This window comes from Mesoplodon bidens, assembly GCF_964165515.1.
Source record: "Mesoplodon bidens genome assembly, chromosome: 18".
In the NCBI taxonomy this organism is placed as follows: Eukaryota; Metazoa; Chordata; class Mammalia; order Artiodactyla; family Ziphiidae; genus Mesoplodon; species Mesoplodon bidens.
The window spans coordinates 43166852-43184045 of NC_138175.1; the positions used below are offsets into that span (position 1 = coordinate 43166852).

At 44.5% G+C, this 17194-nt stretch overlaps 1 protein-coding gene across 1 annotated transcript in view; it reads right to left on the reverse strand.

The window, feature by feature from the left end:
* The window catches only part of RHPN2 (rhophilin Rho GTPase binding protein 2), a 59278-nt gene that overhangs the window by 22473 nt on the left and 19611 nt on the right, over positions 1-17194 (reverse strand). The window contains exons 3-4 of the mRNA XM_081216704.1: positions 9750-9878; positions 7000-7075 (exon numbers count right to left, since the gene is read on the reverse strand). Coding sequence (XP_081072830.1) covers positions 7000-7075; positions 9750-9878 — 205 coding nt within the window. The remainder of the gene's footprint in view (positions 1-6999; positions 7076-9749; positions 9879-17194) is intronic.

Sequence of the window (17194 nt, forward strand, 5' to 3'; positions counted from 1 at the left end):
TCTACATTAAAGTCCCTTCTGCTTTTTATATGTTCAATGAATACCTACACATACACCCATATACTCTCCGCTTACAAAAATGGGACTGTACTGAATGAATATACAACATTGCTTTGCTTTTTTTTTCTTTTCTTTTTCTTTTTTTTTTTTGGCTGCACCATGAGGCATTCAGGATCTTAGTTCCCCAACCAGGGATCAAACCCGCGCCCCCTGCAGTGGAAGCGCGGGGTCTTAACCAGTGGACCATGGGGGAAGTCCCTGAAATGGTTTTCAAATATAATTAATTATGTTATTAGTGACATTAACTATGGTGAGGATGATCTGGGGGACAAAGCTCCTCTAGGGCTTCTCCGACGACATCCCTGAGAGCAGCGTTAGGGGCACGACTCAGGAGATGCTCCAGGATGAGAACTGTATCTTTTCCAGAGCAGCACGCTGCTCTGTCAACTACTACTGTGGACACTGGCAAAAATGTTCTTAAAATTAGGAGAGAAATTACACTTAAAATGAGAAGTTAAAAGAGAAACTTTACGTCACACTCACAGAGGTCAAAGAGGATTCTGATACATTCTAAATGTATTCTTGACTTTGAAATTTAGTAATCTAGGATAGATTTACACATATTTAGTAGAATAAAAAATATCAAACGGAAACCCACTGTAAATATCAGGGGCAAGACAAGGATGTCTACCACCACTGCCATTACTTAGCGTAATTCTGAAAGTTCTCTAGCCAACAATTTAAGAAAGTAAGATATAGATGTTAGAAAGGAAGAAACAAAGTAATTTTTGTGCAAAATAATGGTATTTTTACAAACTCCAAGAGTGTCAACTAAAAAACCACAAAACTAATAAGAATTCAGTAAAATGGCCAAAAAGTTAATACTAAAAATTAATAGTTTTATAAAGAACAGACTTGTGGTTGCTAAGGAGGAGAGGCGAAGGAGAGGGATGGACTGGAAGTCTGAGACTAGCAGATGCAAACTATTATATACAGAATGGATAAACAGTGAGGTCCTATTGTAGAGCACAGGGAACTATATTCAATAAATCATAATGGAAAGGAATATGAAAAAGAATATATATATGTATAACTGAATCACTTTGCTGTACACCAGAAACTAACACAACGTTGTCAATAAACTATACTTTAGTTAGAAAAAAAAAAGTTAATAGTCTTCCTTTCTTACACAAACAATAACCAGTCAGAAAAATAGAACAGGGGATCAAAAACTTTCACAATTATAACAAAAGTACAATATTCCTAGGGACAAAATTAATTTAATTAATTAAGCAGATAACTATTAAACGTTACTGCAAGACATGTTATTTCATTGTTTCATTTATTCATTAAATCACTTTTTTAAAACAAGATAGACATGATCCCTGCCCCCATAAAACTTGCTGTTTGTTGATTACCAACAATTGGAAATATTACGCTCATGGATGAAAATGTACAGTATTGTAAAGATGCGATTTTGTCCAAATTAAGCGATGAATCTAATGAAATTTCAGTCAAAACCCAGAAGTGCTATTTTGGAGAAACCTAACAAAACATGGAAGTTAAAAACACGGAAGAAAAGCCAAGAACATTTCGGAAAGCATAGTAATAAAGAAGGATTGCTCCAATTGGTGTTAAAACACACAGGGATTAAACAATGAAACCAGGTATGGAGCAGAAACAAACTGAAGCAGGTATATAACATAAGCCAGCATTCCAAAGAAGAGAAAAAGCCTGGAGCATCCACCAGCTCCAGGCAGGAAGGAGGGGCACACACAGGTGTGCCTGATGTGAATTTAAGGGAAGAATTCTTTTTTTTTTTTTTTTGCGGTACGCGGGCCTCTCACTGTTGTGGCCTCTCCCGTTGCGAGCACAGGCTCCGGACGCGCAGGCTCAGCGGCCATGGCTCACGGGCCCCACCGCTCCACGGCATGTGGGATCTTCCCGGACCGGGGCACGAACCCGTGTCCCCTGCATTGGCAGGCGGACTCTCAACCATTGCGCTACCAGGGAAGCCCAGGGAAGAACTCTTATAGTGATGTGGGCAGGGTTATGGGAAACCATAGGATTGTGCAGGACCTCCAGAGCCATTAGAACCACAGAGCTGAAGGGTCAAGGGGGAGAAGGAGCTATGGGAACCTGGAGAGGTGGCTGCCTGAGGTGAGCATCCAACAGCCACGAGGACCTTCCCTGCTGGGGGGGATTGTAAAAGGTACCCAGCTGAGGGAGCTGAGGAGTTAAAAGCCCCGACTTCCCTCTCTTCCCATCCTCTCATCTCCTGCTGATGCTACTCCCCCTCAGACACACACAATAGAAAGCCACAGAGCAGGAGCCTGCTGCTGCCCCCCAGCACAGAGCAAGGTAGAGGAGGGCTGAGGGGGAGGGAGGGGCACGCAGTGAAATGGACAGCATCCAGCTTCGCAGATGGATTCTTTTTTTTTTTTTTTATTGTATTTATTTATTTTTGGCTGCATTGGGTCTTCCTTGCTGTGCGCGGGCTTCCTCTAGTTGCGGCGAGCGGGGGCTACTCTTCATTGTGGTGCGTGGGCTTCTCACCGCGGTGGCTTGTCTTGTTGCGGAGCACGGGCTCTAGGCGCACGGGCTTCAGTAGTTGTGGCGCGCAGGCTCAGTAGTCGTGGCTCGCTGGCTCTAGAGCCCAGGCTCAGTAGTTGTGGCGCACGGGCTTAGTTGCTCCATGGCATGTGGGATCTTCCCGGACCAGGGCTCAAACCCGTGTCCCCTGAATTGGCAGGCGGATTCTTAACCACTGCGCCACCAGGGAAGCCTCACAGATGGATTCTTTAGACATAGTTCAGGGGAAACTGGCTACCCATTTTTTGGTGAAAATAAAGAGAGTACTACACCTCATTTTTTTACACACAAATTCCTGATTGATTAAAGATTTAATGTCAAAAAATTTTAAAGCACTGGAAGAAACTATAGCAAAATATTTATATCTTCTTGATGTGGAGAATGCCTTTCTGAACATGTTATCAAGGAAGAATTGTTAAGGGAAGAACTGTTAAGCTTAACAACATAAAATCTGTTTGGAAAAAAAAAAAGATGTACTTTTTAAACTGGTATTGCTTGTAAAACAAGTTAAAGGAGAGAACCTACTGGGAGAAATATTTGTAACGTACATTACCAAGCATTACTCTCCTTCATATGTAAAAGAACTCTTAAAAGCAACTCTATGGTAAAGCAGATAAAGGACAGAAATAGGTATTTCCAAAAGGACACATATAAAGGACAAATAAACAAAAGTGGGAACTCTAGTACTGATCAAAGAATGCAAACTGTCATGATATCATTTTTGCCTGACCTCACAAAATCAAAATGATAAGCGATACCCAACGTAAGCAGTCATACACTGTGGGAATGTAAGGCAGGACCACTTCTGGTGGGTAATTAGGTAACATGTATCTTTTTTTTTTTTTTTTTTGGCTGTGCTGCATGTGGGATCTTAGTTCCCTGACAAGGGATCAAACCAGTGCCCCCTTCAGTGGAAACGCAGAGTCTTAACCACTGGACCACCAGGGAAATCCCTAACATGTATCTTTGGCCTACCAAATCCTCATCCAGAAATTTATCCAAAGGGAATATTCAGTAAAGTGAGCAAACGTGCTCAGAGAGCTGCTGACAACAGTATTTGAAAGCTGCCTTAGAATGAAATTGGGACTTCCCTGGTGGCACAGTGGATAAGACTCTGCACTCCCAATGCAGGGGGCTCGGGTTCAATCCCTGGTCAAGGAATTAGATCCCACATGCGTGCTGCAACTAAGAGTATGCATGCCACAACTAAGGAGCCAGCGAGCTGCAACTAAGGAGTCAGTGAGCCACAACTAAGGAGCCTGTGAGCCACAACTAAGACCCAGTGCAACCAAATAAATAAATATTTTTAAAAAAGAATGAAATTAATAGCTACCTTATTTAGCACCTACTACCAGAAGACACCATGCTAAGCCTGAACAGATCACAGGAGTCTCACAGCCTCCTAAGGCAGGCCCCTTATCAGAGGACAAGATCGAGTGCTCAAAGATTAAGTACTGAGCAAGTTACATAGCTCAGTGGGGAGACGGGGGGGCGGGGGAGGGAGGTGTGTGGCTGTGAGGGATCTTTACGTGTCTTGATATTTTCTGAATGTTTTGCAATACTGTTCTCAGTCGGAAAAATAAATTAATAAAGACATATTTAAAAGCAAAAAACCCCATGAATTCTCTGAAAGGGAATTGATTTTGATCGTGTTTTTTTATGAAGCCATTTTAAAGTCCATCTATTTAAAACAGAAAAAAATCAGACCATGAAGCTTCAATGACCATTAAACATCACATGGATACACAGATTTGAAAGACAACTTGAATTGCCCTAATTCAGTCGGCCAAACTACTTCTGTGGCACCTGTCTGTGTTACTCTCAAGGACAAATGTGGAAGGAAAAACAGAACATCCCCCAAACATTCTCATTTTTGTATGACTGACATTTGTAGAGTTCTTTTTAGGCTAAAATGAGATGGCTGGAAGCCTCAGCTGAATAGCACTTGGCCATACCCACAACATGTGATTTTTTTTCCCCCACTGAGGAAATTAATGTGAATTCAGCACATGACATGTTTGGATCCTTACAGATGCCCATGAAATTCCCAAGTTTCTCCAAGAGTCTCCCTTTTAAATACCTGTATTCTTTATTTTTATCTTTATTTTTTTGGTAACCTTTACAATTCCTCCCAAACTCAGACATTTTGTGGTTCTAAGTATGTCTTTTTTTTTTGTCTCATTGAAATGTAGTTGACTACAATTCTATGCTAGCTTCAGATGTATTACATATGATTTGACATTTGCATACATTATGAAATGATCACTACAGCAAGTCTAGTAACCATCTAACACCAAAGTTATTACAGTATTAGTGACCATATTCCTTAGGCTGTATATTATAACTCCCTGGCTTACTTATTATATAACTGCAAGTTTGTACCTCTTAATCTCCTTCACCTACTCCGTGCCCCCAAATGCCTGCACTCTTGCAGCTCTGGCACCAAGCAACAAACTAAATCTTAAAAGAAACTATTCTACAAAAGCAACTAAAACATTTCCACAGACATAAGCATTGTCTGGAATCTCACAGACCTGTGGCAAGTGTCACATCTAAAAGTTCAGGGGACCTTTGAAAAGCTGCCATATAGCTGTGGATTGTTTCCTACCCAGAAAATAAAATCTCTGGCAATCTGCATCCAGGAAGACTACCAATGTCCCTTCTCAAACTCCAAAATAAACCCCAAACTCACAGGGCCCGAGACCTGGATTTAAACAAGGAGCAGTCCACAAGGCCATGAGTGAAAGGGCTTATATGTCAAGGGACTCACGCAGTCTCTGATTGAGATTGGAGGTCAAGTGCAAAGGCTTCTGAAGCATTAACCAATTGCTTTTTAAAAGGGCAAATTGTGTAGGGCCCAAAATGCCATACAACCATTTTTTTCTTTTCTAAATTAAAAGCAGTCCAAGATGAGTCAACTAACGGGATTACTGTGCAAAGAAACAAAATTCTCTGAAGCATTTTTCATGATGCTGGGATTCATTCCTGTACAACATGCCTGAGCTGGAAAGCTCAGAGACAGGCACTACCTTCCACCTCATCGCCACTTTCTCCTCCTAAATGGAAGTTTGAGGTGAGTCAGTAAAACTCAGAGTGATGGATGTGGGGCAAGGAGGAAGAGGAAAGCATTCCAGGCACTGGGGAGGCCTCTCCTGGCCCCAGGGCATCTCTGGGCGACTCCATCAAAACACATCTTCCAGGCTTCCCTGGTGGTGCAGTGGTTGAGAGTCCGCCTGCCGATGCAGGGGACACGGGTTCGTGCCCCGGTCTGGGAAGATCCCACATGCCGTGGAGCGGCTGGGCCCGTGAGCCATGGCTGCTGAGCCTGCGCGTCCGGAGCCTGTGCTTCGCAACGGGAGACGCCACAACAATGAGAGGCCCACATACCGGAAAAAAAAAAAAAAAAAAAACCACATCTTCCACTTCCTACCTGGATCCCCTACTGAACCACGGGATCTAAAGGCAGGGCCTGTGATCTCAACAGCACCCTGCACAGTGACAGACACAGACGGGCCTACAAGTAACGCTGCTTGCCAGGGACACACTGGCTAAGGGGAGGCCAGATACCATTCACTTTAAAGATGTGAATTATGCGGTGTGTGAATTATATCTCAAGAAGGTTGTTACTGGAAAAAAAAAAAAAAAGATGGAAGGAAAGAAGGGAGGGGGGGAGAAAGAGGGGGAGAGAGAAAGAAAGAGAAGGTAGACATCCAGGAATTAGGGAGCAGCGGGATCCATAAACTCTAGCTATTCAAGTATTTAAGCTATTCAAGTATTTACTTTGTTTTGGTGTTTTTTTGTTTTTTGTTTGTTTTTTGGCCAAGCTGCGTGGCTCGTGGGATCTTAGTTCCCCGACCAGGGATTGAAACCAGGCCCCGACAATGAAAGTGCCAAGCCCTAACCACTGGACCGCCAGGGAATTCCCTGATTTACTTTGAAATGTATCAAAAAATAAAATGGATTAATGTATAGATTCAGGGATGCATAAATGGACAAATACGTGATAAAGTGACTACAGCAAAATGTTCATGGGAGAACCTAGGTAGTGAGTATACAGGGGTTCACTGTAAAATTCTTTCAGTTTTTCTATTTTCACAATAAAATGTTGAGGGACAAAAACTTTGGCTATTCTTCCAAAAACGTGGCCTAAATTGGTTATATACCCTCTTTGACTTGCCTCCTGGGGTGGACTGGCCCGGGTTTCCAACCCCTTCCCCAGAAGCCCCAGTGACCAGATGAAAGGGAGCATCTGAAAGGATGGCACAGGCTCTGAGGGTGCTCAAGGCCACCCTGCAGAAATCAACTGACACTCTGGCACATTGAGCCTAAGGCCACTCTCAAGGGATACACAGCTTCTACATTTCCCTTTTAAACAGTGAGTCCAGTGCCCCTTGCTTTGAGGTTTACCTTGAGAACGACTGAAAAGTCAACGTCCTTGGTTTCCTTCAGGCCAAGTGGAATCAGGGGAATCGTAAATGCCTCCCTAGAAGGAACACAGCAAGGTACATGACCATCCGTATCCCGGCCACTTTGCACCCCCCGGCCTTCCCCCAGCAGCCCAGCTCAGGTCCCCACCCGCTCTCCCCCGGCCAAGCTAGCACACACCAGTTCATTTTCCATAAAGACCACTCAGGTCACGTCCCCATCTCTGTTCCCAAACTGGTCCCAGTCCCCGGCAACTTTTAAACAACCCAGCCTAACACATGCGGCCCCTACCAGCTCCACCCTGATTTAGCCCTCCAATCGCTACACTTCTTTGAGTAACTGTGCTGAGAACCTATTGTGCACCCGGGGCTGTGCCTGGTGTGCCCACTGCTCCACCATCTGGAGCATCTCCACCATCTCCACCCAACCCCCATCCCCCTCCACCTCTCCTCACTGCAGCGAGTCCCATCTCTCCTGCAGCCCTCCAACCCTGGACTCTCAAGGACCTCCTCCTATATGGCGTATCCCTCTAGGCGTCCCATCCCCAGCACAGGGAAGGCCTTGAGGGCAGGGGCCCCATCTGACACCTAAGCGCACCTGGCTCCCAGCCCTGGGTCAGACCCTGACCGGCTGTTTCTCCTCCACCTCCTCTCCCCACACTCACCAGCTGGTTACCCAACAGGTCGCCCTGGGAGTGGCCTTAGGGGCAGAGCTAACAGGAAGTGAATGGGGCTCAGCTATGTTTTGCAAACAGGGATTTCGCTCCCAGACCTGTAACAGGAGACCTCCTGGGGTTGCTCAGCCCAGCCCAGGGAGGAGGCCAGGAATGCAGGCAGGGTGAGTGGACAATAGGCTGTAAGCTGAAGCTGCCTCTGTGGGGGACAGAAAACAACAGGGCTAAGCTGAAAGCAGGCAAGCCCCAGTGGGGTGTATAGCCTCCCCAAAGCCCTTTCCTGAGGGAAAGCTGGATCCTGCTAGAAGGAGATGAAGACAGGCCGTGCTGCCCTCCTCTGGGCCCCAGTGTGCTCCTGGCCTGACCCCGACGGGGCTGGCTCTCCCTGTGACTGTCCAGGAGCAGCCAGCGTCCCGAGGCCTCCGGGCCAGGGCGCCCCGCACTCCATCTTGCGCTAATATAACTTTTTCTATAACTTCCGGCTTCCCTGTGTTTTCTCATCTGCACAATGAGATTGTTTCTTCCCTGCCTACCTCATAGAAATGCTTAAAAATCAACCTGAGAAAAAAACAATCTGCTTTGAAAACAGGAAGAGGGGCAGATGGAAATGCAAGGTGTCATTATGCATCTGCACATCTCTCTCCCCTCTTCGCAATGCACAGGGGACCGACCGGACACTTTAGAGCCACACCGTGGTCACACAGGGGCCTTAACTGCATGCCTCTGGGGGACACCCTCGTGAAGGACAGCCCTGTGCTTCAGTATGGTGAGGGGGGAATATGAAACATCCTACATTTATCACCAAAGTTTGGCCCGGCCTTGCCTCCTGGAGGAACTTTGATCTTCTGGGCAAAACACTGGAATTTAATACCAGAGCACAGGCTGGGGGAAGCTGTGCATTGACTGTTCTGATTAGGTGTCAGACTGCACTGGGAACCCACAGGTAAGCAAAGCAGGACACATGGGCTGGCTCATGGACAGTCACCAAAGGAGCAGAGGTTTCACACGTGACTCAGAAAAACACCTCGGGGACAGTGCAGAGGATTGGGGACAATCAGGAAAAGTACATTCCAAAGGTGACTCAAGGTTCCCCAACATTTTCCTTCTGTTAATCCAGGGAATTATTTTCTGACTGGGTTTCCCCTGGGACTCCCTTACCGTTTGAGAAGTATCACTTCCCCACACAGAAAAAGTATGTAAACTGTTCTTTAGAGCTCAAAGTTTTTTCTTTTTTTTTTTTCGGCTGCCCCACGCGGCATGTGGGATCTTAGTTCCCTGCCAGGGATCGATCCCACGCCCCCTGCATTGGAAGCACAGAGCCTTAACCACTGGACCACCAAGGAAGTCCCCTCAAAGTTATTTCTTCTTAAAGATGGACTTTTCTTTCCAAGGTAGCTCACCTTGGGATGGGAGACTCTCTGAGCTTTTCTGAAGGTCACACCTCAACGTTTCGTCTCCTATAAACACTCCCTAAGGGATGTTTCTGAATTAGAACATTTGTTTCCCAAATATTTAATGGGGGACATTTCCAAAGTGTCTCAGTCACACTGTCTCCTCAGGGAACTTGCAAAGGTCTCATAATCTTTGATATAAAAGGCAGTTTTTATGTTTTTGTACACTTATCAACAGAATGACCCAGAGTCAGACCGTGTGCATGGTGCTGAGGCTGACAGGGAAGAAGGCAGGGCTTCCTGGGACCCATCTGGCAGGCTGGCTCTCACAGCTAACCACAGCCGCCCTTCCAGGGCATCTTTATGACAGAGCCACCACCCAGGCCACCTGAGAGACGCCATCTCCCCGCCTGGACCCAGCCACATAGCTCTCCTGTAAAACTATGTCCCGTGTGTCCCCAGGACAAATAAATGCCTTCTTGTCCAACTGGCCAGGTATTTCCAACAAACTCCATGGGTTCATCCCTCTAATTCCTACACCTTGCTCAACCCCAAATTGGATCAAAGTGGGGTCTGCCACACCCTCAGGCCTATCTGTGCACCATCCCTGATGTAGGCTTGTTCCAAGGCTCAGAAAGTATCCAAAAGAAGTGTTGCCCCCCACTTACTCTGTGCTCTGATAGACTCCCACCGAGATGTTGAGCCCCTCCAGCTCTTCCTTCAGCATTTGTAGGTCTGAGTTCAAGAAGCTCAGTTCCAGGCGCACCTGCTCCCGTACCTTTTGGTTTGTGGCTGCTCTGTTAAAAGAGAAGGGGGAGAGAGGCATCCTCAGCCAAGCATCCCAGCTGCCAGGTGAGCAGATACCCCAACCCTTGTACCCATAGGGAAGTTCTGAGGGTCTGCCTGCAGATGGAGGAGCCAGATGTGATCAGATAAGGTGTCTCAGGGATGCTAGGCACCTGCCCCATTTTGAGCCACACCTGCCAATAAATGGACCTAGGATATAGCCAATGACACTGAGCTGCCTGACATGAATGCTAAGACCTCTCTGTAAGAATTAGCCTTGAGAAGAGAAAAAGGAGTTGCTCCTAGTCACCCATAAGAGACCATAAATTTTCCCCTTAAAAGGAAATGGATGAGAAATAGAGGAGGAGGTAACACTCCCCAGTTCATCCTATGAGGCCAATATCACCCTGATCCAAAACCAGAGGAAGATACCACAAGAAAACAAAATAACCAATCAATATCCTTCATGAATACATATGCAAAGATCCTCCATAAAATATTAGCAACCTGAATCTAGCAACATATGCAAAGGATTATACATCACAACCAAGTGGGATTTATCCCAGGAATTCAAGGTTGGCTTAATATCCGAAAATCAATTAATGTAACATACTATATCAACAGAATAAGGGACAAAAAATAAATTGTCATCTCAACAGATACAGGGAAAAAAGCATGTGATAAAGTCCAACACAGATTTATGATAAAAATCCATAACAAGCTAGGAATAAAAGATAATTTACAAAACTTGATAAAGGGCATCTACAAAAACCCACAGCTAACATCATACTTAATGGTGAGAGATTGATGCTTTCCCCCTTATGATCAGGAACAAGGCAAAGATGTCCATTTATGCCACTTCTAATCAACACCATACTGGAGGTTCAAGCCAGCAGCAATAAAATAAAGAAAGAAATGAAAGGCATCTGGATTGAAAGGAAGAAGTAAAACTGTCTTTATTCACAGCTGTCATAATCTTGCATGTATAAAATCCCCAGGCATCCACAAAACAAATACTGGAACTAATAAGTTTAGTTAGGTCACAGGATACAATTCAAAATATACAAATCAATTTTTTTTCTATATACTAACAACGAGCAATCTTGAAATGAAATTGAGAAAATTTCACTCAGAATAGTATCAGAAAGATTAAAATACTTAGGAATAAAATTAAGAAAAGAAGCACAAGACTTGTACATTGAAAACTTCAAAACACTGCTGTGATATTTAATGGAGAGACATTCTATGTTTATGGATTGGAAGACTCACTATTGTCAAGACGTCAATTCTCTCCAATTGATCTATCAATTCAAAGCAATTCCAATCAAAACGCTAGTAAGCTTTTTAGTAGAAATTGACAAACTGAGCCTAAAATTTATATGGAAATGCAAAGGGCCTAGAAGGGCCAAAGAAGTTTGAAAAAGAACAAAGTTAGAGGATTCATGCTATCTGATTTTAAAACTTACTATAAAGCCTCAGTAATCAAGATATGGTATTGGCATAAGGAAAGGCAATGAAACTGAACAGAATCCAGAAATACATCCTTACATTTATGGTGAATTGCTTTCGACAAAGGTGACAAGAAAATTCAAGGGGGAAAAGGTCTTTCTGACAAATGATGCTGAAGCAATTGGACATCCCTAGGCATGTCAGTGTCCCCAAGACCACTGCCAGGTTTAGCGATTTACTAGGAGGACTTGCAGGACTCAGGATATAGTTGTACGCATTGCTCTGATTTATTACAGCAAAAGGACACAAAGCAAAATCAGCTAAGGGAAAGGTGCCTGGGGTGAAGTCTGAAGGAAACCAGGCACAGGCGCTAAGCGTCCTCTCTCCCAAAAGAGTCACACAGGACATGCTTAATTCCTTCAGCAAAGAGTTGTGACAATGCACGTGAAAATGCTATCTTCCATGGAAGCTCATTGGGGTTTTTACTGGGGGCTGGTCAGGTAGACACCTCTGCCTAGCATGTTCCAAAATTCAAGACTCCTAGAAGGAAAGCGGGTATTCAATATAAACCACATTGTTTGTGCAAATAGTTTAAGTATAGTGAGCTCCTCTTATCAGTTCTGGGAATGGCGGGAACTCTCCTGAAATCTAAGTTTCCAGATACCAGCCAAACACCAACCTTGCAAGCAGGGCTTTCTAAGGATAGCCATCTCAGGCCGGCTATGATAACTCTTTTCTGCACAATAGGCAAAAAATAAATCTCAATCTAAATTTTACACCAAACCAAATATTAAGTCAAAATGGATCAGAGACCTCAGTAAAAGAGCAAAAACTCCAACTTCTAGAAGAAAATCTTCACGACCTTGAGTTTGACAAAGTATTCTTAGCTACACACCAAAAACACAATCCATAAAAGAAGCAACTGAGGACTTCCCTGGGGGCGCAGTGGTTAAGAATCCACTTGCCAATGCAGGAGACACGGGTTCAATCTCTGCTCTGAGGAGAGGCCACATGCTGTGGAGCAGCTAAGCCCGTGTGCTGCAACTACTGAGCCTGTGCTCTAGAGCCTGCGAGCCACAACTACTGAGCCCGTGTGCCACAACTACTGAAGCCCGCGTGCCCTACAGTCCATGTGCCACAACTACTGAGCCCGCATGCTGCAACTACTGAAGCCCATGTGCCTAGAGCCCATGCTCCGCAACAAGAGAAGCCACCATGCTCCGCAACAAGAGAAGCCACCACAATGAGAAACCAGTGCACTGCAACAAAGAGTAGCCCCCGCTCGCCGCAAGTAGAGAAACCCCATGCACAGCAACGAAGACCCAACGCAGTCAAAAAAGATAGAAAATAAAAAATAAATAAAAATAAACTGCACATTAAAAAAAAAAGAAATCGATTAACTGGACTCATCAAACTTAAAAACTTCTGTGCTTCAGAAAATACCATCTAAAAAAAACAATGAAAAAATCCAGACTGGGAGAAAATATTTGCAAATTATATATCTGATAAAGAATCTGTATCCAGAATATATAAAGAGTTCTGTTAATTAAATAACAAAAAGACCACTCAATTTTCTTTAATGGGCAAAAGATTTTTTTAAGTTGATTATAATTGACATACAACATTATATTAGTTTCAGGTGCACAACATAATAATTCTATATTTGTATATTTTCAAAATGATCACCACAATAAGTCTATTTGCAATCTGTTACCATACTTAGTTATAGAATATTTTTCTTGTGATGAGAACTTTTAAGATCTACTCTCTTAGCAACTTTCAAACATACAATACAGTATTATTAACCATAGTCACCATGCTGTACATCACATTCCCATGACTTATTTTATAACTGGAAATTTGTACCTTTTGACCACATTCACCCATTTCATCTCCCCTGCAGCCCCCACCTCTGACAACCACCCATCTGTTCTCTGTATCTATGAGCTTGGGGGTTTTTGTTTGGTTTGGTTTGGGTTTTTTTTTTTTTAATATTTATTTATTTACTTATCTGGCTGTGCCAGATCTTAGTTGCAGCATGTGGGATCTCTTAATTGCGGCATGCAGGATCTTTAGTTGCGGCATGCAAACTCCTAGTTGTGGCATGCGGGATCCAGTTCCCTGACCAGGGATCGAACCCGGGCCCCCTGAATTGGGAGCATGGGGTCTCAGCCACTGGACCACCAGGTAAGTCCCTAGGAGTTTTTGTTTGTTTTGTTCTAGATTCCACATATAAGTGAGATCACATAGTATTTGTCTTTGTCTGACTTATTTCACTTAGCATAATGCCCTCAAGGTCCATCCATGTTGCTGCAAATGGCAAGATTTCATTCTTTTTTATGGCTAAGTAATATTCTATGGTGTATGTGTGTGTGTGTGTGTGTGTGTGTGTGTATCACATTTTCTTTATCCATTCATCCATTGATGGACACTTAGGTTGTTTCCATATCTTGGCTATTGTAAATAATGCTGCAATTAACATAGGGGTACATATATCTTTTCAAATTAGTGTTTTTGTGTTCTTCAGATAAATATCCAGAAGTGGAGTACATAGGTCGTGTGGCAATTCTATTCTTAATTTTTTTGAGGAATCTCAATACTGTTTTCCATAGTGGCTGTACCAACTTACAGACCCACCAACGCTGTATGAGTGTTAGGATTGTTTTCTTAATTTATCTTTCTGATAGTTTATTATTAGTGTATAGAAATGCAATTGATTTCTGTATGTTGATTTTGTATCCTGCAACTTTACTGAATTCATACATGGGCAAAAGATTTGAATAAACATTTTACTAAAGAAGTTCTATGAATGGCTAATAAGCGCACATGAAAAGATGCTCAAAGTCTTTAGTCCACAGGGAAACGCGTGTTAAAATCATAATAAGATACCAATACACGACTACTAGATTGGCTATGATAAAGAAGACAATCAATAACAAGTGTTAGTGAGGATGCATAGAGAAACTAGAACCCTCCTGCACTGCTGAATGTAAATGACATAGCCACTTGGGAAAACAGCTGGGTAGTTTCAAAAAATGTTAAAACATAAACTTACCATACAACCAAGTAATTGCACTCCTAGGAATCTATATGAAAGAAATGAAAACGTGCTATATCCCTAGAATGGAATAGTGTTAAGCAGGATGGAGGAACAAACCTTACCCAAATTCTCAAAGCAGGGGTTCTGCCACCTACTCGAAGACCTTACAGGTGCTAGTTCATTTTACAGATTGGGAGTCACTGCGAAAACAACCGTGGCAATAAGAACCCAGTTCTAAGCCAGGTCTTGCTGAGCACATTTCCTTGAACCATTCTGGCAAGTCCTCAGCCATGGCTCAGGCCAGGTACCAGAACTGTCCTCATCCGTGAACTGGGTCACCAGCCAAGGGTCACCAGCCAAGAGCTCCAGCCAGCCAGAGAGACAGTACCTGACTACCTCCTCCTCCTCAGCTGATGAAAATCCATCTACCTGTCATTGGCCAGCTTTGCTCACCACCTGTCCACCTTTCCTCCAGAGAGCAAAGCGCTAAACCACTTCCCCTGCAGTTAGCCCTCTCCCCTGGGGCTTCCCCTGCCTTGCACATATTTGGGCCCATCAGTTTCTCTCCGGGGTGCGTATATATTCCCTTCTCTCTCTCTCTCTCTCCCTCTCTCCCCTTCCCTTGCTTCAGCTCGTTCTCCATGACCAAACAACAAGCTTATGCCCCCTCAGAAAGAGCAGTTGTGACCTGGCTGCAGATAGGATGACACTTGCCCTCTCACTGCCGGTTAAGTTTTCACACATGCACGTTTGGACTCCCCAGCCAGGCAATGAGATATTGGAAGCTCAGTTGGTGAAATGTCATTGGTTTGGGAATTTTTTTTGGAGAAGGACACGATCACCAGTAAGAAATGCATTTATATCACAGCACAGTACACACATACACCTCCCGCCCCCCAAAACAAAAGTCTCACAAAACCATACTCTGCCATACATGTGATGCTCTCCAATATATTCTGTTCGAAATCTAATAGCTTCTTTTTTAAAAACAATAATGTTTGAAACTCTCCATTTCTGATTCTCTGACACCAACTGGGTGACCAACAATTCAATTCAATTCTGGCACCAACTCCCAGAGTTAGAAGAGACCCCACAGGTTAAGGGCTCAGTGTCACAAGGCTGCTCCCACTTCGGGGGTCAGTTGAAAGCAGGTGGGGGCAGGGGGAGGGTACCTGAACTTCTGACCAACCAGCTACAAATCAGAGGTTCCCACAACCCCCTTCTCAGTTTCAATAATTCACTAGAATGACCCGCAAAACTCAGGAAAACATTTTACTTCCATTTATTGGGGTTTATTTTTAAAGGATACAGCTCAGGAACGGCCAGATGGAAGAGATCCACAGGCCAAGGAGGGAGAGGAGCCACCACCCCCTCTGCAGGCAGGCCTCCTTCCCTGCCCCTCGACGTGTTCTCCAACCTGGAAGTTCCCCATCACTTAGGGGTTTAATGGAGGTTTCATTACTTCATTCCCGGGGCATAATTGATTAAGTCATTGGCTACTGGTGATTGAACTCAATCTCCAGCCCCTCTCTCCTTCCCAGAAGTCCAGGGGTGAGGCTGAAAGTTCCAACCCTCGAAACAGGCTTGGTCATTCTGGCAAATAGCTGAAGGCCCCCTACCCCCATCAGGTGTCATCGCATTAGCATACAAAAGACATGCAGGAGGTTCCAAGGGTTTTAGGTGCACTGTGCCAGGAACCAGGCACAAAGACCAAATATTTATTTTTTATTATACCACAGCGACCCACTGAATTGATTTCATTACACACCGTGGTTCACAATCTGCCCCTTGTAAAACCTGAGCTACAGAGATGTTATTGAGAACATGACTGATTCACTAGCTGATAAAGTCTATGAGGGTACAAGGGAGGAAATCCTCCCAGCCCTCGGTGTTGGGAAAAACTTCTTCTTAGCAAATGGTCTGCTTCCAGCTAATGGGTATGAAATGTGTTCCAGGTCACGTTCCTTTCTTACTGCCTGCCAGAAAACTCGGAGACAAACATGGCCCACATCTAACAGAGGATATAAGACCTTGTAGAGTGTACTAGCCTTACTTCCAGCTAAATCTCTTTTAATCTTCTTCCTCCTGATCCCATATCCTCACTCGTTCCTGTTTTAATCTTATATGCTGTACGAGTGTGTCAGGGTGCCTCAAATACATGTTAGAGTGAGGCAAGACAAACAATTGTAACTCCTGGAGGGACAAGACCTTTGCCTACTATTTCTCTTGGAACCTGACATTGTCCTTTCCACGCGGTGGAGACTTTCAATTTCAGTTGATGAAAGAAAAAAGGGCAGAGTAAAGACCACTCTCTAGAAGCAAGGGTGTGTGAGTCGGGGATGGGGCTGGGGGGTTGGGGTATGGGGGTGTGTGATTGGTTCTCAGCAACAGAATGGGTCCAGCTTAACTATGACAACTTAGGCCCTAAGACCCCCACCCAAATACCTGGAGAACCTCCAAATATGCCAACCCTTGATTTTCCCACCTCTATATATGGATCTGCTACTTCTTCTAGACTTGGCAACAATTTGAGATTTAGGATTTGCAACAAATCAATGACCTGCTCTTTGGACACAGACCTCTTCACGTGAGTCATGCGTCACTCCGGAGAAAGTTGATAGCCAGGTGGGGCTCTCAGGGTGGGTTTCCACAATGCTGACCTTAGGGTGCAACGCTGACTCAGAAATGAACCCTAGAGGGCTCCCCTGGTGGCTCAGTGGTTGAGAGTCCACCTGCCGATGCAGGGGACACGAGTTCATGCCCCGGTCTGGGAGGATCTCACATGCCGCGGAGCGGCTGGGCCCGTAAGCCATGGCCGCTGAGCCTGCACGTCCGGAG